Source organism: Microcebus murinus, chromosome 17 (genome assembly GCF_040939455.1).
Source record: "Microcebus murinus isolate Inina chromosome 17, M.murinus_Inina_mat1.0, whole genome shotgun sequence".
Taxonomy (NCBI): domain Eukaryota; kingdom Metazoa; phylum Chordata; class Mammalia; order Primates; family Cheirogaleidae; genus Microcebus; species Microcebus murinus.
In genome coordinates, this window is record NC_134120.1 from 25,642,616 (window position 1) to 25,665,557 (window position 22,942).

Genomic DNA, 22,942 nt, shown 5'->3' on the forward strand with positions numbered 1-22,942 from the left:
ATGTACACGCAGGGTGTGTCCCATTCATCTCAGCAGCCCCCACAGCACCTACCGCTCACAGTGCCTTATGCAGAGCAGGCACTTGGTAAACGTGTGTTTGCTAAATGGAAACTGCCAATGCTAGGTTCTCACATTCTTACAAGGAAGAGCCACCAAGGCATTTGGAGAGGGAGGCAAGGGCCATAGCAACAGTAACAATGGAAACAAAAACAAAAAAAGCAAACAAAACATGAGGTCTTCTAAGCCAAAATTACTTTGCTCCCCCCTGTGCACAATACATAGTGTTCTAACTCTAGGTATTGCTTTTAAAATAATTCACTAGTAACTACATGTTAAAGGAAAAAAGGTAGTAACTAATGCCACAAAACTCCAATGCCGGCATTTCCTGAAATCCCTGAAGCTCCTACTACCCTTTGCTATTCCTTTTAGATACTGTAAAACTTACAATGCCATTTATGTGCTTTGCATCTGATTTCTTATGATATATTTTTGTTTTTATTATATGAATTATTTTTAGAAGGTAGAGGAGAAAAATACCCAAATATAACATTAGGTCTGCTTCAGCTCAAGTGTTAAAATCAGTTGTTATACACCCTTTATAGACAGACCAGCTATGAAAGGAGGCACTTTCCAATGATTTGCAAGTGCCTGTAGCCTTAGAAGCCACACAACTTTCCATATTCTTCCTAGGTAACAGGTTTCTATGTTCTCCTGTTATTTGAGAACAAAAGTTGAGGGAGAAAGATTTCCCCACTGATCTCTCAGTGCTCTCCTCAGATGCCCAGAAAACCTCATGGTGGGTATCTATCCGAAATGCCTCTGCCCCAAAGGAGACATTTTCCAAAGAGTTATGAATTATTGCAACAAGGAGACCAACTAAGTCACCTTAGTAGTATTTATAAACAGAAAATGTCAATTATTTGTGTTGTGAGAAGTCAACCAAAAACAAAGGAAAGAAGGCAGAAGACTTAAGCTAAAAGAAAAAAATACTTTTAAATATTTTTGTTTTCTATTTTTAAGGACAGGTTGTTAAATGCACATGCCCTAGTAGGTGCCAATAAGGACCTGAATGATACGTGTGCGAATGCCCTAAGACAGGAGTGCCAATGGGGTGGGCAGATAGTGGTCAAGTTTAGATATTAATTTCATTATACACAAAAATAAATATAAGATTCAAAAACTGAAAACCCATTTTACCTGGTAAGTAAAATATTATTCTAAAAGGAAGACGGAGTTTTCTAAGGTTAAAAGTTACCAAGTAAAATGAAGTTGTCTAATAAAATTCATCATTCTCATATTCCTACTACAGGAAAGAAGAAAAGAAATTCTTTTCTCTGTGGTTAAGTTATCTCCTAAATGACTTCTTTTAATTAAAAGGAGGGGGGAATGGGTTTTCCATGAGTTTCAATTCTACAAATGCCACAAACAGCTTCTGAAGCTGAAGCTATGACAATGAACTTCCGTGTCACAAATAGGAGGAGGAAGTAGAAGGGAACAGTGCAGAGGAAACACAGTGACATTGTATTACAGTAGGTATTTACGTCTGCTATCCTCATCCAAAGTAAGGTCAACAACTTCTGCTGGTGAAGCCCAAGTCTGCTGGGGAGTCACAGCAGTCCATGACTGTGTTTGCCGGGTGCTAACATACTGCGTGCCTGGACCGTGCTTCCATGAAGAAACACTCTGAATCACACCTCCTCGAGGATGCACACACCTGCAATTGAGAGAACGAACAAAAGCATAGTTAATCCCACCGTAGGAAAAGTAGAAGACAATATGACTCCAGTTGTACTGATCAACATTTTTACTAAGATAAGCCTACTGTGAACACGGAAGTTCATTGTCATAGCTTCAGCTTCAGAAGCTGTTTGTGGCATTTGTAGAATTGAAACTCATGGAAGTTCATGAAACCTGCAATCAATATTCTTCTCTCCATGTCTGTCTGTCTCCACCTGTACTCCCTCAGTTTAGCCTTAAAAAGGCCAAAAGTCTCATCTCAGTAACAACTGAAACTAAATAGAAACTCTGGAGTTGTATCCAAATAAGTCACTGACCATCATTAAGGTGATGTTCCTCTGAACTCATTTAAATCTCTGGAATCTTCAAGGCAGGGCAACAAACATATAAATCCAGAACAAAATTAAGATGCCCAAACAATCTTAGTTTGAACATACAATGACAGCAACAGTAATATCCCTTTACAGATTAGATTTCTAAAAGTCGGTAAGTACTAGGTCATGTATAAAGGATCAATTTCCCTTGTTCTTGAGGTCACAACAGAAACCCTTGGCTCATTCATCAGAACCACTTATAATTTGGTTCAGTGAAAGTAACAAAGCTAAAGTCCTCAGTTAAAGGTCCCTAAAGGGTCCTATTAGAGGACAGAACTACCTTGCTGACAAATCACACCAAGAGTTCACCAGAAGAAAATTGTTTCAGAAACACTGACAGCTTGAATTCCACATTCCAGCCAAATGATAGAATTGTGAGGCTGCAGGATGAAACACTAAGTTTTCACTCAAATCAGAGGAAGGCAGGCAGCTCAAGCTATCATTGTCCTCAAGTATGTCCTCAAATCTAAATTGCTGAAAAGTCCCACATAGCTTATTTATGTGAGAAGTAACAAGTGTCATGAGTTTAGTCACACCAACTACCACAGTGGCTCCTGAGCAGATGTTCTGATGATCTATATACAAAGAGTGATGCTGGGTCACTTGAGAATTCCAGCTTTGATTTAATATTACCTGCACCACCTGGTTCAAAAGAACATTAGGTAACAATGAACAAGATGCAGTTGCAAAACTGTCTCAAGGACCCTTAAGCTCCTGGAAAGATGCCCTGTCCAACAAAGGCTAGCCTGAAAACTACTCCCTTCTGAGAGAGATGCTGAAGAAAAGAGCCCTCAGGATCAACACAGGGGGCGGAATACAGATTTGTTACAGCACCAGAGGCCTGCCATCTGTTCAGAAATGGGCTAAGTACCTGCTAACCCAGAGGCGACTACATTTTCAAAGATTAGCTAGTGAAAAGCAGTAAAATAAGGGCCATAAAGCTCAATGTTTAATCCTTATCTGTCCAACCCATTAACTAAACTCAGATTAAGTGACCATGTAGTCATGGAAGAATGTCAGCCAAAGGAGCCCATTCAACACCTATACCACTGATGGCCAAGATACTAAGTTTTACTAAGCAGTTTCAAATATATTACTTCATTTGACGATTCCAATGGACCTATGAGGTAGGCAAGGAAGTTACTATCCACAATCTATAGAAAGGGAGACGGAAGCTTAAACAGGTTGCATGATTTGCCTGGGGCTACACCACTTGAAAGTGGCAGGCCAAGGAACTTCCATCGAGACAGGTCTGATTTCAGGTCTAATACTTTCCATATCATGTTGTTACTTTATAGAGGTGTGTATTAAATTGGATGAGGCAAAATACAGTAAGAGTCATCAGAGTAAAAAGGCCCAGACTAACAACTTAAAATTATAAAGTTTTGTTACATTGTAAAAACATTTAAAAAATAAAAAATAATACAAATATAAAGTTCTCTAACAGTTCAAAAGCTCATCTGTACAAACACTGACTAAAGCTGGCTAAACATTTAGTAAGAATTCAGGCAAAACAAAGTCAATATAATTTTTGGCAGAATTCCTAGAAATATCTCTAAAATAAAAGAGGTTTGTAGTCCCAATTGTTACTCTGCACTGCTCCCTAAGTAATCACACAATGTAACATCAGGCAGTGGCTTTAAAGGAGATCTGATCTAATCTTCATTTTACAGAAGGAAAAACTGAGGCCAAAAGACGACTGCAGGCTGGGCGCGGTGGCTCACGCCTGTAATCCTAGCACTCTGGGAGGCCGAGGCAGGAGGATTGCTTGAGCTGGGGAGTTCAAGACCAGCCTGAGCAAGAGCAAGACCCCGTCTCTATTAAAAATAGAAAGAAATTAGCCAAACTAAAAATAGAAAAAGTTTGCTAGACATAGTGGCACGTGCCTGTAGTCCCAGCTATCCGGGAGGCTGAAGCAGAAGGATCGCTTGAGCCCAGGAGTTTGAGGTTGCTGTGAGCTAAGCTGATGCCAAGGCACTTTAGCCCGAGAAATGGAGTGAGACTTTGTCTCAAAAAAAAAAAAAAAGATAACTACCCAGGCAGAAGAGAATCAGGTCTCCACTCACAGGTTTATTTTCCACTATACAACTATGCCTTCCTCAGACTACACCTGAAGTATTCTACTATGTTTGATTGAAAGGGGCACTCAAGTTCCCAGGGGCCTTCAATAAACAGCAAAGCAGATTCTAAAGAGAGTCTGGTATAGGAAGAGAACTAGGAGAATGAGAGGTTTAGAGACCTTATGTACTACTAATGTAATGAAAGGCTGAAAGAAAAGAGGAGATGAGACACTACCACCATCTCAAGAGACTACTCCTGCAGTTATGTTACCAATGATTCAGTTACCAGAAACCAACTTCAGCTACTTTAAGCAAAAAAGGGAATTTATTAGGAGGATAGTGGAGCACCTCAAAGAACCTAGGGATGTTAGAACAAGCACCAACCCTCTTACAGTCAATTTCTCTTACTTTAAAATTTTAGATTCTCTGGAAAATGTGACAGTCCTATCTTTGGGCAAAAGCTTTCCTGGTTCTCATTATTTGTGGATAGAAGGACAGCTCCTAAAGAAGGGAGAACCACTGTGAGCTGGGTAGCCACCATGAAAGGTGTTACTCTCCCTTGTACAGAGATCTTGAAAGCATAATAAGAACCATGAATCAGTTTCTGGAGGGCAGGTTTTGGATGATCATTACTACACAATTACAGCCACTATAAATTGGAATAAACTGCCTTTTAAATACTCAAGTAATTGTTGGGGATCTGTCAGGAATGTTAAAGAAGATTCTAAGATGATCTCTAAAGTCACCAATGACTTTAAGATTTGTTCGAAAATAGGCAAAACTATTCTTATAAGTCAGGACAGTTATAGGGGGAAAGACAAGAGGGAAGTTGTGGCTGGAAAGTAGCACACTGGGACTTCCATTCTTATTTTGATCTAAGTACTGGTTACTTGGGTATGAGCACTTTGCAAAAATTAAAGTGTACACTATGACTTTTCTATGTGTGTTATAAGACAGTAAAACATTCAAAAAATATGTTATGTTTTAATGACCTCAACCACATTGAATAAACTAATAGCTAGGAGGTAGATGAGAACAGAACAATAAGAATCAGAGAGACTCAAAATTTTGTGAGGCAACTAACATAACAAAGAGACATGCATCATCACATATGCTTTTTCTGCACTATGAAGATTTAGGGGGAGCATACTTGGCTGGTTTTCAGTTGGTCCAGTCCAATTCTAGTGCAGATACAGTCCTTGTTCTCATAAAGCATTTGATCTGCATATGACTGGTAGCATGTATGAGACACTACTTAGAGCCATACTTTGCATTTTATAATTAAGAAAATGTTCCAGGCCTCACTTCCCAAAATGCTAGAAAAAACACTTTATAAACAGTAAGTCTTAACAGAATAATTTTCTGTTCTTCATACATTGAAATCAATAAAGGAGAGATTTCACAGTGGAAATGAAGGAAAAAAACACAGAAAGAGAGCAGGCTCTGATGGCCAGCTTTTGATATAGTTACCTTACTATTCTAAGAAAACAACATTAAAAATTAATCATTTTTGCTCTCATTTACAGAGCCTGAAGGTGACCTCTTAGATAACATTCCTACTTATTTTTCCTAACTGAAGATGAAATGAATCCTTGTGATTTGGGGGAAATGCTCATCTGCCTCTCAAGGTTTTTTTTAGGATTAATGCTAGCAACTGATTCTATGAAGCAATTAGTCTTAAATGCAAAAACTTCCTGCATCAATTCTTTCGCTGAGGAATGAGCCAATATTAACACCAATAACCACAACACTAAGATAAGGTAAGAGTCTAATTATTCACAAAAACCTCAGAACAGGTACCAAAGGAACTATCCCAACACAGTTCCATAAGAGAAAGATCTGCAGTATATGCAGTCATCTTCCCAGAGCAATTATCAATGAGGCTGGGAGAAGAGAGAAAGAAAAAGGACCAAGAACAAAAATAGATACATATTGATTGGTATGAGGATCATGAGTTAAAACTTCTGGCAAAATTAAGTGGGCACAGAAGAACTAGAGATGTTAGGAAAGGCTCCATCTCACTAGCAAAGAGCATCTGTGAAACTGGACTGTCCAAAAATTAATATTTGGAAATAACATTTAGGTAATGTCAGGAGTTCACCACAGCAATACAAGGCAGCCATAATAGATACATTCAACCAATAGTTCAGAAAGCATGCTTTCTACGCTAGGACTAGGAGAAACACAAAAGCTAAGTGAATACAACAGAAACTAAAACAAAAGAATAGGGAAAGATATTAACATGCAAGAAAAGAAAAACAACTTTATCAAAAGGGAAAGAGAAGGCAACATCACAACTCTAAATACTCAGTGCAAAGGCCAAACAAAATGCTTGTGATATGGTAAAATGGCACCCAACACAAATCAGAGCAACCACAATCCCAAAAGAACAACTCAAGGACCAAATCTGGGTTTTTAAAACTCTCAGAAAGCCCATAACAATGTAGAATTATCAAAAGAAAAAATAAGAACAGGACAGCTAAATCCAAACAAAACATCTACTGTATACGTGCAAATCAAATTAGAACAAAAAGATGTGGATCAAAACCTAAAACCTTTTCCGAGCGATAGCCCTGCCAGAAGCACATCAATACTTCATAACTGCAACCCTATGCCTGTAAAAGAAATAAATTCCAAATGAGATACAGTCAGCCAGAGGAATAATTCTTAAGTAACCAACAACCAACAAGAAAGCCACTCCCCCTACCCAATTCTCAGATTTTTAATCTCAATGTTTGTAAGATTTTCAGGCTACTTTTATAGAAAGTGCTGAAAAAATGTTCAGAAAGAACAGTCAGTGAGACTTTACTCTGCCTTAGACCCAAGGCCAAAATAAAAGAACTCTCAAAATTATACAGGATTAAGTTAAAAATGCTGAACAGAATCTGTAAGCTCCACACATTCATTCCATTGTTAGTACAGTATTAATCACCACCAAGGTTTCCAAATGGACGTCACCTACAAGATATGATTCCCCCAGGATTCAAATCAATGGATAAGAGTAAACACAGCTTAATGCTTCAGCATCTCTATGAAAAAGTCCTTGAAAATCATGTTATGTTATTTAAAATGTAGCCAAAGTCATTTGACTTTGTTCAAGTGTGGAACAAATATGTGAAATGAGTAAAATGACACTCTAGATATAAAAGATCTAACAAGTTCAAAGAAAGGCATGTGATGAGGAGGAGTGTGTGTGTGTGTGTGTGTGTGTGTGTGTGTGTGTGTGTTACGGGTGGGGAGGACTGAGAATTTAAGTTTTAATAGAAATATAATGATAATTTTAACTCCAGATACCAAAATATTGGTTAAAAAAAAAGAGAGAAAGCTAAAGATGTCATGATGGAAGAAAAGTGAACAAAGAAGCTAAAAAGAAGGGTGGCCCGTGCTATAACAATTCTAGGCATAAGAAAATGAAAAAAGGTAGATGGTAGAAATTAATAGACAACAGGACCAAATAATATATCCTAGCACAGAGTAAGAAATTAGATTAAAAATATAGGTTATTACCTACTCCTTCTTGCTTAAGTGGGAACACCTGAGTACAATGAATTAAAATTTGAAATGTAACTCAAGAGGGAGTTGGTGAATGAATAATGTGCTCCTGGCACAACTGAAGATAACTAACCCACATCAATCTGCCAATAGGTAAAGTATTATAGTAGGTCCCCTAAAATTAAAAAATACAACATTCTAGAGAAAGATCCTGACACAGGACTCAGGATAACGTCTTCTATATTGTAAGGAACAGTGGTGAACTAAAATAATGGCAAACAAATGCTGAAGTAAAGGAAGAAATCAGTAGTTCTAGCTTCCTCGTCTGATGAATAAGTCAGCTTAAAAGAAGAGACAGAAAAATGGAAACGAATTTAATAAAAAGAAGTTTAAGGCCAGAAAAAAAAAATGAGATAAAGACTGAAGAAGAAAAAGTCTTTCCCACCAGAATAGAGAAAATAACCATTTAAAAAAAAAAAAAAAGAGGGAGGAAAAAAAAGGGAAACACCCAGCCATGCAAGCATAGTAAGGGCATAAAAATAAAGGACAAAGTGCTAGGACAATACTAGTTCTGACAAAGACAGAATCCGCCACTTTGGGGTAGGTAGCATGCTAAATTATGAGTTAAGCCGGGCGCGGTGGCTCACGCCTGTAATCCCAGCACTCTGGGAGGCTGAGGCGGGCGGATTGCTCGAGGTCAGGAGTTCAAAACCAGCCTGAGCAAGAGTGAGACCCCGTCTCTACTATAAATAGAAAGAAAATTAATTGGCCACCTAATATATATATATATAAAATTAGCTGGGCATGGTGGCGCATGCCTGTAGTCCCAGCTACTTGGGAGGCTGAGGCAGGAGGATTGCTTGAGCCCAGGAGATTGAGGTTGCTGTGAGCTAGGCTGACGCCACGGCACTCACTCTAGCCTGGTCAACAAGTGAGACTCTGTCTCAAAAAAAAAAATAAAAAAAAAATAAAAAAAAAAAAATTATGAGTTAAATCAACATCCTTAAAGTTCTAATTATTTAACTAAAAAATGCTTTCAGAAAGTAAAACTGGGTCTCACTAGAATAAAGGTACCCTCAATTTATATGCATCTGTATTTCATCCCCATTTTATACTTCTAAATCCATATTTTATAAAAGAAACAGAAGAAATGCTAGTGAATGTGTTTTATTACCTGGCCAACCAAAGAATAAAATCAGATCAAAGAGCAATGTAATGAAGATACTGTGTTATGCACCTATTTATCAGAAAATCACAACTAAACTGTGGCATAAGAAAGAAGTTGTTTGCTATACAGAATATGTAAGTTCTACATTTTGGGGGCGTGTGTGAGAAATATCTCAGAAGAGTACCTCTCTGAGAGGGTTGTAACCAATTCCTATGAACATACCTTAAAGCAGAATCAGCAAATTTTTCTACAAAGGTATTTACTTTTCAGATAGCAAGTATATTATGCTTGGGGGCAGGGGAAATCATACAATCTCTGTTGAAACTATTCAACTTTGCCTCTAGAGTGTATAAACAGCTATAGAAGATATGTAAAATTAACAAGCATGGTTCAGTTATAAAAGAATTTTATTTACAGACACTAAAATTTGAATTCATATAATTTTCATGTCACAAAATATCATTCTTCATTTGATTTTTTTCACCCAACCATTTAAAAATGTAAAAACAAACCATCCTTAGCTTATGGTCCATATAAAAACAGGCAACAGGCCAGATTTGGCTTATGGGCCATAGTTTGCTGACCTCTACCCTGAAGAACAGTAAACTTCATAAATTATTTTCATAATACTGCACACTAATTTGATGTCTTGTGGCTTTCTTTTTAATCCTAAGAAACAGGACTCCCTTAGTCATATGAACATCACTAGAAATACACTCTGTAAGAACAGACCAAAATAACTTGCAAGTTTGCTTTTAATGAAAGACAAGGAGAGGTAATCTAGGAAACTGGACAAAGAAGTATGACATCAGGTGCATGTTCCCCAAATGTTTGCTCCCAATATACTTCAAGGTAAAGTGAAAGATAAAAAAGTATGAATGAGGGGGAGAACATACAATGATACTTCTGCCTTTAAAGAAAAGTCTGTCAAGCTATCTAGACATTTGCTTAAAATAAAAGAGAAAAATGTCATTTCTAGTTCACACACACACGTATGGCTGAGAAGTTCTTAATACGAGATGATATACAACACATTCTGAGGCTCGTAACATGTCTAAACAAAAAAATGTCTCTTAAGCCAAAGAAAACTGACAGCTAGCTCTCACCATTCATGCCAGCCATGAATGAGGTCTACCATTTTTTAATGCTTGTTTTCTGGTTAAAATAAGATTTACAATTTAAAATATCAGATCCTTGTTAGTATAATAGTGGAATAAAATAAAAAAGTATCACAATACTACAATGAATATCCTACCTTGCATGTTCCTGAACTCCCACAATCTCTACTTCACTGTCTGAAGAGGCAATATTAATTTCTTCATTGAGTGGTGCATTGCCAGCAGATGTTTTGTCACTTGTCAAGAATCCTGGATCCAAATGACCTAAGAGAGAAGGGAGAAAAAACATGCACTAGTTTGATTTCTTACAAATAGCAGAAACTACTCACTGACAGATCTATCATCCAGGTTTAATCACAGATACAGAATAGTTACAGAACTGTTACCCACGCCAAATAAGCTGGGGCAGTTTATTTTTTTAATTGATCTTTTAAAAATACGCATGGCATATATTCCAACAACATAGCAGTACATAAGAGTATAAATTCAAAGTCTCTCACTCTTTCTATATATATATATGCGTGAAATGTAATAGTACTACATACTTTATTCTGTAATACTTTTTTTTTGCACTCAACTCCAGTAGGCTTTTAAATGACCTGTATAATCGTACAGAGGGCAATGGGGTTTTCTCCACTGCTTATCATTTTAATAAGCAAAATCTTAAACCAAAAAAGCTCAAAAGCATAAAGGGAATAATAATAGAAGTAATCATTAATACCATATGTATATTAGGATGCTTTGTGAAAGATTTAACATTTTTCTCTCTAAAGTAATGCAGATTTGACGAAATTTGACCCAAAACTATATCTAAAAAGAAAGGCTACACGTAAATCATGATTTTGGCTCTGAGCAACCAAAACACAACCTGTACACTGCTGAATGTTCTCCTTAGACAGAAACAAACCACATACTCTGGAAAAGCACAACAGTTTGTGGCACTGGGGCATACAACGATTTTTTTCACAAGGGTCTTCATAAAGCACATATTTTATGATGCAGTAAAACACATTTTCCAACATCACAGAAAACATGAGCTTCACAGAACTCTCAATAAAGGCTAATGGCATAGCATCAAAATATATAGTTCTAAAAACAATTCTAGCAAGAGTTAAAATAATTCAGCCTATGTACCCAGCTCCTGGATGTTCTGACTTAAAAGGATAAATTTTAGAATAATTAGAAATTAACACAAAATAACAGAGTTGCTACAAGTACAAATTTTCATTAACTCTAAAAGGGGTATATTTATTTAAATATATTGTCATCTGATAGAAAATTATTTCTCATTAAAAAAAATTCTTCATGAAACCTAATATAAACTAAGCCAATGTAAAGAAAAGAAAACTCTACACATACTACTCTCTCTCTGCTCCCACTGCTCAATCCAATGCTTCCAGGTCATTGAAAAACCTTGTGCTTTCATACTCCTGTTAACTTTTAGTGGAACCCTTTTGGAAAGCTATAGACAGTCTCAAAGCAAACCTCACAATTTATATACCCTCTGACCTGAGAATTTACCCCTAAGGGAAAAGCCTTTAAATAAGCAAAATGTTATGTCCAAAGATAGTCACCGCAGTGCTACGCAGAAACATAGGAAAATGTATACACAACATAAAAAGTACCACATATAACACTATAAAAATACATAGGTGCTAGGTAAAAACATGAGAAGTAATCAAGTTTGAATATGATTGTGGGTCTTTTTCACAATTCTTTAACATTATTTTTACCCTTTTTTCTTCAACTGAAAATGATGCACATATGAGAAAAAAAGATTTAAAAGCTTAGAACAGCTTCTAGCTACAGCTAATGATGGAGATTATATTGCAAACTGGGTGGGTTTGTAAGCTAGATAGGATCCTATGTGGCAGTGGCAGTAGGCACTTATGTTGAACTCTACAAGCATACAAAAGATGACATTTGCCAGACAAAACCCAGTTTTGTTAAACCTAGGGAGGCTGCTTTGGAATTTGGTTAAGTCAAGCTTTGGTAAACCTAGATTTTTGCTCTGATTCCCAATATCTTGCTTGTGGCTAAGTCTTGTACCCAATTTCTAGTTAAATGGTTTAGTTACGGCTATCATCATGCACACTGTTCCAACTGCACTGCTGGGGAGGAATACAAATTGATAGTCTCTCTTTTTTAAAGCCTTCAACTTCTCCATATTCAATAATTCAAGCAGTCAATAGTGTTTACTTCATCTGTTTGTACCTACAATAAATACTTGTTTGTAACATGCTATGCACTGTGCCAGGTGCTAGGAATACTATAGCAAACAAGACAGGCATAGTCTCCACTCTCAGTGAATCTACAATATATTCAGGGACAATAAAAAGCAATCCATTGCACTATTGCGTGAAAACTGCTCTGACAGAGAAGGCACATTCCCAGACTTGAGAGTGACCAAGGAAGCTGAGTTCTCAGGGGAAAGAAGACACAGGTGAGAGTAAGTAGCATAAGAAACATTTTGTGGTTCTCTAGGAATGTGGTCCCCATCCCCCGTACCATAGACCAGTACCAGTCCGTGGCCTGTTAGGAACCGTGGTCACACAGCCGCAGGTGAGTGACAGGGCAAGCAAGTGAGGTTTCATCTGTATTTACAGCCACACCCCATTGCTTCCATCACTGCATAAGCTTCACTTCTTGTCACATCAGCAGTGGCATCAGATTCTAATAGAAGCACGAACCCTACTGTAAACTGCACATGCGAGGGAGCTAGGTTGCATGTTCCTTACGAGAATCTAATGCCTGATGATCTGATGTGGCGCTGAGGCAGTGATGGTAGTGCTGGCGAGTGGCTGCAAATACAGATTGTCATTAGCAGAAAGGTCTGACCGCACAATAAATGTAATGCACGTGAATCATTCTGAAACCATCCCCCACCTCCCCCAGGTCTATGGAAAATGTCTTCCATAAAACCGGTCCCTGGTGCCAAAAAGGTTGAGGACCACTGCTTTAGGATAGAAAAGTTTGGTGAGATTTGAAGTAATGGCACTAAAAGACTAATCAGAAACAAAGTAGGCAAAGTCAGCAGAGGTCAGGATCATGGTAAAGAGTCTGGACTTTACCCTGAGAAGCAGGAAGCCACTGAAGAATTTAAGCAGAGGAGTGACATGATCTGGTTTTGCATTTTAAAGAATTTCCTTTTGGAGTTGAAACTGATAGCAGGACAGGAAATACTGGAGGCAAGGAAACCAGTTAGACTGCTCTAGTTTCCTGTGTGAGAAATAACTGTCTGAATTTGGGAAGGAACAAAATGGGGAATATTCTGTGTGCGTCTATGTATGGAGGATTAGTAATGTTAAGAATCAGGCAAATGAAAGAGCACAGTAAGTCAAAAATGATGCTTAGGTTTCTGATTTGGGTAACTGGACAGAGTTACAATGCCATTCAGTGCATTGCTAAAAGCTGAGGGTGGTTGCTTAGGACATGATGATAATGTGCCTTTGAGATGTCCAATAGGCAGCTGGAAGCACTGTTCTAAAGCTCAGGTCAGAGGTCTAGCAGTATAGACTCATTAAGTCCCCAGCAACAAGTAGGAGAATAAAGGTTATCCAGAAGAGTGCAGGGGACCTAGAACAAAACTGATGAACACCAATAATTAAGAGGTGGGAGGGAAAGGGGAGCACTCAAAGGAAAGCATGAGGTAGAAAAAAACCCAAAGATGTGAGGCCATGGACACCAAAGAGCATTTCTAGGAAGAAGTGCCCAACATTGCCCAACTGTGCGGTCAGATAAGACAGACTAAGCAGAGCCCACTAGAATCAGCCATAAGATAATCATAGATGACCTTGGCAAGGGGAGCTTCAGAGCAATGATGGAGCTGAAGCCAATGGAAGGGAAGCAAGAGCAGACAAATTTGAAGAAGTTTAGCTATGGAGGAAAGGGAAATGGGATGCTAACAAATGAGGCATATGGGCTTGAGGGAGAGATATTTATATTGGTGGATAGTTTTAAAGATGAGACAGACCTGGTCATAATCAGAAAAAAGGCAGGGAACAAAAAGGTTAGATGGCAGAAAGCTGAGGTGATCTTGCTCTGTGAAAATTGTGGCAAGGCCACCTGCAGAGAATAGGTGTGGCTGGGGTAGCAGGGGAGGGGTTTAGAAAAGTAAAGCAGCCACTATGAAAAAAGAATGCTGCCTAAGGAAAAGGGGGAATTGCTGGGCAGTGCTGAGACTGAACGAAGCTGCAGATTAGGAAATTAAGGCAACCCTTAACTCTGCAACTATGTATGTGATTTTTCTCCAGGCATGCTTAGCAGTGTGGATATAGGTTTAAAGTGTACATCCAGGTGTCAGACTTTGCCAGGTAGGTATAAGAGGAAAGTCAACTCTACAAGGGAACTCTCAAACGATACTGGCAAAGAAGAGTTAGGCTTGCTAGGGAGGACTGATAAAGGGCTGGGGGATAGGTCAATGAGGCTGAAGTGTGGTGGAAGTAACAGTATGAATATAGAAAAGCTCCCAGTGGAAAAGGAGAAATCAGTAAAAAAAAAAAAAAAAAAAAAAAAAAAAGGAGGAGGAAAACCAGTGGTTGTGAGAAGTAAACACTATACCTTCTACCCTCTTTAGCTACCTACAAAACACAAGCCACTGGACCATCCATTTTCTCCCATCTCATCTCCCACTCTGCTGTTGTTCTCCTTTGCTCCACTCACCTTCCTAGATGTTTCCAGTGCCCTCTGGAATGCCAGCTCCATGGTAAACTGCACTGAACAGTCTCTCCACCTCCTCATGGAAATCTGACCCCCTAAACTCCTGTGAAAAGGAAGCTGCTCCTGGCCCTCAATCTTGGGATTAGGATGACTTATAAATTACTGGTCTCCATCCCTCTGTACCAATACCAGGAGGTTACCCTTTCACTGTCATATACTTACTCCCAGTTTCAGTCATTCATGAAACATTCCTGGCACCTGGCTTAGTGTTGCTCTCTCCACTTTCAAGTCCTGCTATTGTGAATATCATTATTTATGTGAATAAACACCTCAAAGCAATCTGTGCCTACTCACTAAGAAGAAAGGAGCTGAGCTCCAAGAGACACTTAAAGCCACTTGTGGTAGACTCACAGCAGGGGGTTCAGCTTGTTATGGTCCTAAAAATAAATAAGTGAAATGAATTAAACCAAATTAAAAAGGCAGATTGTGAGAGTTACGGTTGCTACAACCAAACTCTTCCCTCCTTGACTACTCGATGCCTTTAAATGACAGTAATTAAGAAAACACAACCAGAATACAACAGAATTAGTCAATTCTTTGTATCTCTGTGCCTCGTTCTAGCACCACAGTTCTATTTTATAATTCTACCTTTTTTGGTAGGAATCTTTTGTGAAATGCCTTGAGTCATCAATATTTCCAAATAAGCAGTCTTCACTTAATAGCCCACTTCCATTCAGACCTTACCACCACTGAAAGCCTTTCAGAGCTAAAAATATAACTCTACCTTTTTTTCTTAAAAAGAAAAATAAAAAGCATGGGGTGGAGGAAAGAAACAAAAAGTTACTATGCTATTTTTGTTAATTTTATACTGTCTTTAAGAAAAACAAGGTACCCCCCACCAATATTTCAAATTCTTTTAACTTTATTCATCCATTATGGATCCAGAAAGTAAACATTTATGTGCTATTTTCACATTATTAGATCAATCCAAAGAATTTTGGCAGTGCAATTTTGGCCATAAAAATTGCAATCCAACCTGGCTGGCATTTAGCATTATTACGGAGCCTGTATGATGCTCTAAATTGATCACTTAAAATCAGGGTCTGCTCTTATAGCTAATATTTGTATTACTTAATCAAAAAATCAGTACAAGCTAAAGTAAGGGATATAAGGAAGTGAAGGGGACAACAAACTTCCAGGTGAACGTTAAGAACTCCTAGACTAATACAGTGAGACTTTTGTCACATTTCCTGTCAGAGCCATTAGATAAAGTATGTTATGCAGATACAAGTCAGCTGAGGCAAACACCAAGGCTATATGAGATGCCATGCTCTGTAAGAGACACCAAAGGCATTCTGGGATGCCTCCCCTCTTCCATTTTAGAGCCAGTCCTTTTCTTTCGATGTAACCCTCTTCATATATCCTACAAAACTAAGTTTCTTATATGAGGGTGAAATAAAGACTTTTTCTGACAAGCAAACACTGAGGGAATTTGTCAAGACCAGATCCTGCCCTGCAGGAGGTACTCAGATCTGCATTATACATCGATCAGCATGATAGAAACCCACCAGTGTAAAATCACCCAAAAGCTAAAGTTCAGAGCCCACATAAAATAATGGCTGAAGCCGTAAAACAAAGCAATACGGTTCCACCCTACAGGATGAACAGAAATGCATCCCACTTAATCAATTCTTTGAATAAACATGAAAGGCTTGAATTCCCCACTCAAGAGACACAGGCTGGCTGAATGAATGAAAAAATACCAGACTAGTATCTGCTTCTCCAGGAAACACATCTAATCCATAAAGACTCATTCACAAGCTTTAGTTACATTGAAAATTCCATCCATCATTCATCCTTTCATTTATTCAAACCCATTTTTATTGAGCACTTACTACTCTGTGCCAGGTCATGTTCAAGGTGATAGGAATGTAGCAATGTTTAAAAAAGGTAAGGGAAATAGAAATTAAAATTCAACAAGTAAGTAAGTGTGTCAGATGATGGACATCTATGGCAATAAATAAACCATGGAAGAAAACAGGGAGTTTTGAGGGAAAGAAGTGGAGCTTTAAGTAGTCTGAATGGTTGAGCTTCACTGATAAGGTGGAAGTTTATCAGCCTCCAAAAGAAGTGAAAGCTCATGCTTTTCCTCTATCTGGGACAGTGCCACAGGCAGAAGGCACAGAAAAGCAAGGGCCTTGAGGCATGACAAATTTCAGCACATTTAAGAGTTGGGAAATACTAGAACTGAGTCAGCAAAAAGGAAAGGAACTGTATAGGAGCTCAAGGAGGCAGGAGATACCAGGGCATCTATAGATCTTTCCCAAGTGCGATATCAGTCTTATTCTGAATGAGATAAAAAGCCATGGGAGGATTTGAAGCACTGGAATGACAGTATCGGGCTCATGTTTTCTAAGCTCACTCTGGCAGATGTGATGAGAATACACAGAGGAAACCAAGGTAGGGAAAAGGAATTCAGGAGACTATGGAAATAATCTAAAAGATGATGCAAATGTGGACCAGGAATTGTGGCAAGGTGTAGTGTTCTCAGGGAATAGAATTTCCTCAAAGTTCATGATTTGTTTTTTTTCCTTTTCCTTTTCTAGACAAGAAGCTATGTTTTAGATAGTCTTATCTATTTTTTGTTCCTCAAAGCCAAACAGAAACTGTTTGTTTGTTTTTTTTTTCCTGTCCTTCCCTGTTGCAGGATTCTCACATAATCTACATTATGGTCAAGTGTTAATGGGCTATTTATTCTTTTATATTTTATCCTGACTTATTAAAGAGGGTACAAAGCTGTACTTATGTAGGATGAGTATCTAACATTTAATGTACAGCATAAGGCCAATATCAGAATATATTTTGAAAAGTTGCTAAGAGAGTAGATTCTGGGTGCTCTTATGATACACACACAAAAAGGTAACTATGTTAGGTGATGAATATGTTAATTTTCTGGACTATAGTTATCATTTTCTATGCATGTCTAAATTAAAACATCATGCTGTACTCTTTAAACATATAAAATAAGAAAAAGAAAGAGAAAGAATAAAAATATAACCCTCTTCAGCATGCCACACAGTCCACAGGGGGCTTCTGCAGAGCCTGACCTTCTCTGATCTTTGGGCCTTGTCTGCTCCTGCCCCGCCCCCTCCATGACCTCAGAGAATTCTCCAAAGCATACACAAAAGTGAGCCAAAGATCTCTGAGGTTCTTCAAATACTGTCAGTGGTAGTAATCTTTTCCAGTTCTAAGACAAGAACAAGCCCTGTAGAGAAAAATGTAAATACCATAATTACTATATATTAAACTGAAAATAAAGCAGAGCACTTATATTTAGCTATTGTGGCAGCTGGCTGTCCCTGTGTAGGTGTTTGCAAGGATAACTTCTTTTACTCTATGAGAAAATTCTAAATTTTTGTCCTCTCACTACAGACCTTTTCAACACATAAATAAATAAGAAACAGTTACCAAGATAAGGTAATAAAAAGGATAGAAAAGGTAGTAACTAAATTATCCTGGCAAACAGTTTATCTTCAAAATAATAATAATAATGTAGCTACTTTTTAAATTGTGAATTTACTGGATAAGAACTAGGTCTGACCCTACTTGCAGCACATTGAAGTAAAGTACTACACACTGGATGACAGCCACATGCTAGGTATATACAAAAAGAAAAAAAGATTACTATCTTAAGTCATTACTCATTTAGCTTTTTTACTTTTAGAGATGGGGTCTCACTGTGTTGCCCAAACTGGTCTCAAACTTCTGGACTCAAGCAATCCTCTCGCCTTGACCTCCCAAAGTGCTGAGATTACAAGTGTGAGCCACCATGCCTGGCCATTCATTTACCTTTAAAAACAAGTGAATAATTACTTTGTGTTTAGTTCTTTCAACAAGAATGTTAAAGACAACCTTAAAAAGTGGAGGAAAAGGTCAGAAATCTAAAATCTCACAGTCAATATGAAGCAGGTAAACAAGAAGAACATAATCAAGCTATCTCCTTCACAGGACTGATATATGGGCTCTAAAGTGCTAATAATAGAAACACGGTCATTCTGATCTGAGTATAAAGAAGTCCTACACTAGTAACAGAAAACCCATGATTTGTTTCTCTTCACTGCTACTGTGTTTGGGTTAGGGACAAATCAAAATTACCATCCCTATTTTAAGAATGGGGAAAATGCTTAGAGTCTACCTTCTTGACAAGAAGGCTGATAGAAAAGATGTTTCAAATTTATAATGTCCAAGGGGAAAAAAGTATAATTCAATTTATCACACTTATAAAACCTTCTCCACCAAGAGTACTTCAGATTTCTGCTTCTTTCAGCCCCAACTATATTTATGCTTGCAGTAAGCTGTTATTATCAATTAACAAAAATGAAGCCATTTCCAGTTATACTGATAATTCCCTAAACATGCTACATACAAGAGTTACCTGGAGGGTTATTATTAAAATGAAATTCCCAGACCCCATTTCAGACCTATTGATAGAATCTTCATGGAGAAACCTAGGAGTATGAACTTTTACAGGTACCCTGAATAAGTTTCTATGCTCAAAGTTTAAGAAATATTGTAGCAAGAGCAATTCACTCCGGTATAAGAGAATAAATTAGAATTGATCCATTAATTGATCCATTAATCACTTCCTTACTCAGTATACTTCAGCATAATAATATTAACATAATGCTGGGTAGCATTCCTGAAGGCCTACTGTGTGCTGTAACCCTGTACTAAACACACTGTATATGTTATTTCACTTAATGGTAACAATAACCTTTTAGAGTAGATACTAGTTCTATCCCAGTTTTGTAAGTTGGGAAAACTAAGGCTTTACATAATTTACCTGAGGTCACAGTTTGTAAGTGGCTGCTAGTTTGAAACCACCCAAAACACTAGCATCAAATAAGAAAAAGTAAACACGTGGCAAAAGTTGAAATGGAAAACTTAGGTCTTTTGTTGATCAGTGGCTTCCCTGACTGCAACTAAGTTTTTAAATCTGCTTGTGATTCAACTCTTTTGCCTAGGTTAAAACTAAAACCAAACAGAATAACTATTTTGGATATAAGAATATCATCCAATTGCTTGGGGAAAGGGAAGCTACTCTATTTCTAGTGATTACTTATGTGAACTTAAATGGAGTGAAGCCGTAGATTTTGGTTGAGATGCTGCTATTGATTGAAGTGAACCCCTAAATAGTTTTCAGTAACTAGACTTTTATTTTGTTGTGATGGGGAAAGGGACAATCCAGATTAACCATTAAAACATTTAACTTACACTCAAACCATAACAATAACCATCTGACTGATACTAGTAGTCCATGTCTCAAAACCATAAACTGGCAATCAAGCATAAACTCTGTTAACATTTTATTGTGACACTGTAAGCATATTCAGATTCACAAGATGAGTTCCCACTATAATTACATCAAGACTACAGTACAGTATTATTTATTACTTACTCACCTATATTGTCAGATTTGAACAAAAAATTACTTTCAAAGAACCAATAAATGGCTTCATAAAAAATGTCATGGGGTTCTGTTGAACAATGGTAACCACATCTTATGAAATACAAAACCCTACACATAATTTATGGCCCAATACGTACATGTGCTGTCTCTATGTTAATTATATCCCACAGAAATTATCACACACATATACAAAGAGTCACATACAAGAAATATTAATAGCATCACTTAAAATAGCACCCCAAATGTCTACCAAGAAAACAGGTAAATATTCATATATTGGAATACTAAACAGCAGCAGAAAACTTGAGTGAATTAGAGTTACACATAAGAATAAAGCTCACAAAATGCTGAACTAAGAAAGCAAGTTGCAAATGATTACCTTCAATGTGATGCCAATTAGTTTTAAAACATGCTTATTTACAGCTACATAATAACAAATACAGTAAAAATACATAAAGAAGAATACCAAACCTTAAAAATCAAATTTAGGATACCTGTAGGGTGGGGAAGGGGAAAAGGAAAGAGAACAGAGTGGAAGCCATAGCTGTTTCCCTCCTGACATACTTTCATCATTTTTTATTTCTTAAAAAGAATGGTGATAGGGACCTGAGTGATTTTTAAACAATCAAGCTAACAATTACTTGAATCTAAAAATGTGACCAGTAGGGTGAATCATATGAAATTGTTGGGTTTGTTGTAAGTCAAAAGGTCAAAGAGTAACAACTCCACATGGCTCAACCTAATATTAAGAATTCTTCATGTGAAGACCATAATGCTGATAATCATATTTCCCCCAAGAATTCACTATAAAGTGGTCTATATTTAATGGCAAGGCTAAAGAAGCAGGGAACTAAAACTGAAGTGGAATGAATCACTTAATTATCAAAGGACGAAAAACAAAGATAAACCATGCAGTGTACAAAACAAATTACATAACTTAGAAACATGCTGCACAAAATATAGTCAAACTACTCTCCTTTGACGTAAAGTATTACTTCTTTTCAAAGTACTAACTTATCATATTAAAAAATCCTTAAAAGATCCTTGTTGAGCAAAACAAGTATTTGTACATACAAAAACACAAGTCCATCCCACAGTCTAGTGGTTAGGGAAAGAAGAAGAAGAAGAAAAAAAAAAAACTCAAGTCCAGAGGAGACATGACTGGACTGGTCCAAGGTCAAACAGACAGCAATGAAAGTCAAAACTAAATCTAGCCCCTGTTCCAAAATTCACTACAATAAATTAATCAGAAGGTCAACAAATAAGTGGTTTTTCTTTAGCTCCAATCAAAGATTATGAAAGAAAGAATTCAGGACAACAATCAGTGGAGTTCTGTCTCAATATAGAAAGTTTTAAACCTAATTCTTTTTCTGGTAATATAGAACTCATTTTTCATAAAAATAATATTTTAGGTAGTGATTAAAGATTAGTTCATAAAACCAATCCATTTATAAACTAGAAAACTATAATCCTTCAATAATACTAAAGAAATTATACACTACTAAGCATTCTGTCTCTCAATCCCCTACCCCTCTTTCTTAAACGTAAGTACTAGTATATTTTTTTCTTTAAGGTTTGCATTAGAAAGAATATTGAAAGAATTTTGAGGAAAATACTGAAGGAGACTTGGAGGCACTGTGAAAGGTTTTGCAGTGGATTTATTAGTGAATATATATCACTCAAGAATAATCACAAAACTGAGATAAATAATACAAGACAGGCAGAGATTTTTTTTTTCCCTGAGCTAAAAGATGTAGAAACTGAAAGCAAAGGGTTAGAAAGGACAAATGAGAACTTACTGAAGAGGAATTAACAGGGATACTCCACAGCAAGAGGCACAAGAAACAGTGGCAGTGCTGTGTATGAACAGCCCCACAGGGAGAGATTCAACAGTTTCCTGTCCAAGCAGCTAGGTCGCCATGCAGAGTTAAGTGAGGGAAAGAAATGGTCAAAGGATATGAGGGTGTCTGGATTGTTTTTGCATATGCTGGGCATTTTTAACCCAAGAAATATGCCTACTGAAATCTCCTGATACCTACAATTAATGTCTTATAACTCTTATTTTTGCTTCCTTCTGAAAAATGAATGACAAACTAACCAAATCTTTCGTTTATAAATGGCAGCCTGGATAGTCACGATCATTCACCACCAGATGTCTCTGGTATGAACTGTTCTCAGCAGGGCCCACTACAAGGAAAACAGCTGCCAGGACACACGCACATTACACCATTAGAGAAGGGGGGGAGGGGAGACCAACCTGCCTCCGCATCCAGCTCCTCTAGAAGCCCGCTGGTCCTCCAGGTAGCTCCTGTGTCCTGGCCGCCTACAGAATTACTGTGCTCTTGAACTACTGCAGCCGCCAATAAATTGTCCACATTTACCACTTCTGGGTCAGAGCTGGTGTCAGACATATCATAATGAGCTACAACTGGAGGTCCATCTAGGGAGGAAAAAAAATGTATACTTGTATCTAACTTGTGGGGTACAAAATGCTTCTGAAACTAAGAACCCTCTAAATGCCAGTTGCCTTTACCTTATTCTATCTGATGAGAAAAGCTGTACTTTATACATCTAATATTTTTAAATGTTGTGAAAGATAACCCAAGTTTACAAAGATGATGGACACATTTTGGAAGGAGGAAAGGGAGTGTTATTAGGAAGAACAGAAGACAAGACTATACTGAACAATGTTACAATGAATTCTTGTGACACTCCTAAAGAGCAACAGATTAAGAAAAAAGGGATGACCCCACAGAGAAAGTGAAACTGATTTCTTAAAGAAAAAACTGATGCAAACTATTAAAACCTAATTTATGTTTTAAGAGAATGAATCTAGTTCTTTCTCTTAGTAGCTAAAAGTCCCT

At 37.4% G+C, this 22,942-nt stretch overlaps 1 protein-coding gene across 3 annotated transcripts in view; it reads right to left on the reverse strand.

The window, feature by feature from the left end:
- Positions 1-472: 472 nt before the first annotated feature.
- ARK2N (arkadia (RNF111) N-terminal like PKA signaling regulator 2N) overlaps positions 473-22,942 on the reverse strand; it is a 73,791-nt gene continuing 51,321 nt past the window's right edge. For 2 of the 3 annotated variants that reach the window (XM_075993478.1, XM_012790316.3), the window contains exons 3-5: positions 22,336-22,518; positions 10,087-10,213; positions 473-1,714 (exon numbers count right to left, since the gene is read on the reverse strand). In XM_075993478.1, the coding sequence (XP_075849593.1) occupies positions 1,525-1,714; positions 10,087-10,213; positions 22,336-22,518 (500 nt within the window). In that variant the 3' untranslated portion in view covers positions 473-1,524. The remainder of the gene's footprint in view (positions 1,715-10,086; positions 10,214-22,335; positions 22,519-22,942) is intronic. The other variant, XM_012790320.2, reaches the window with a different exon arrangement.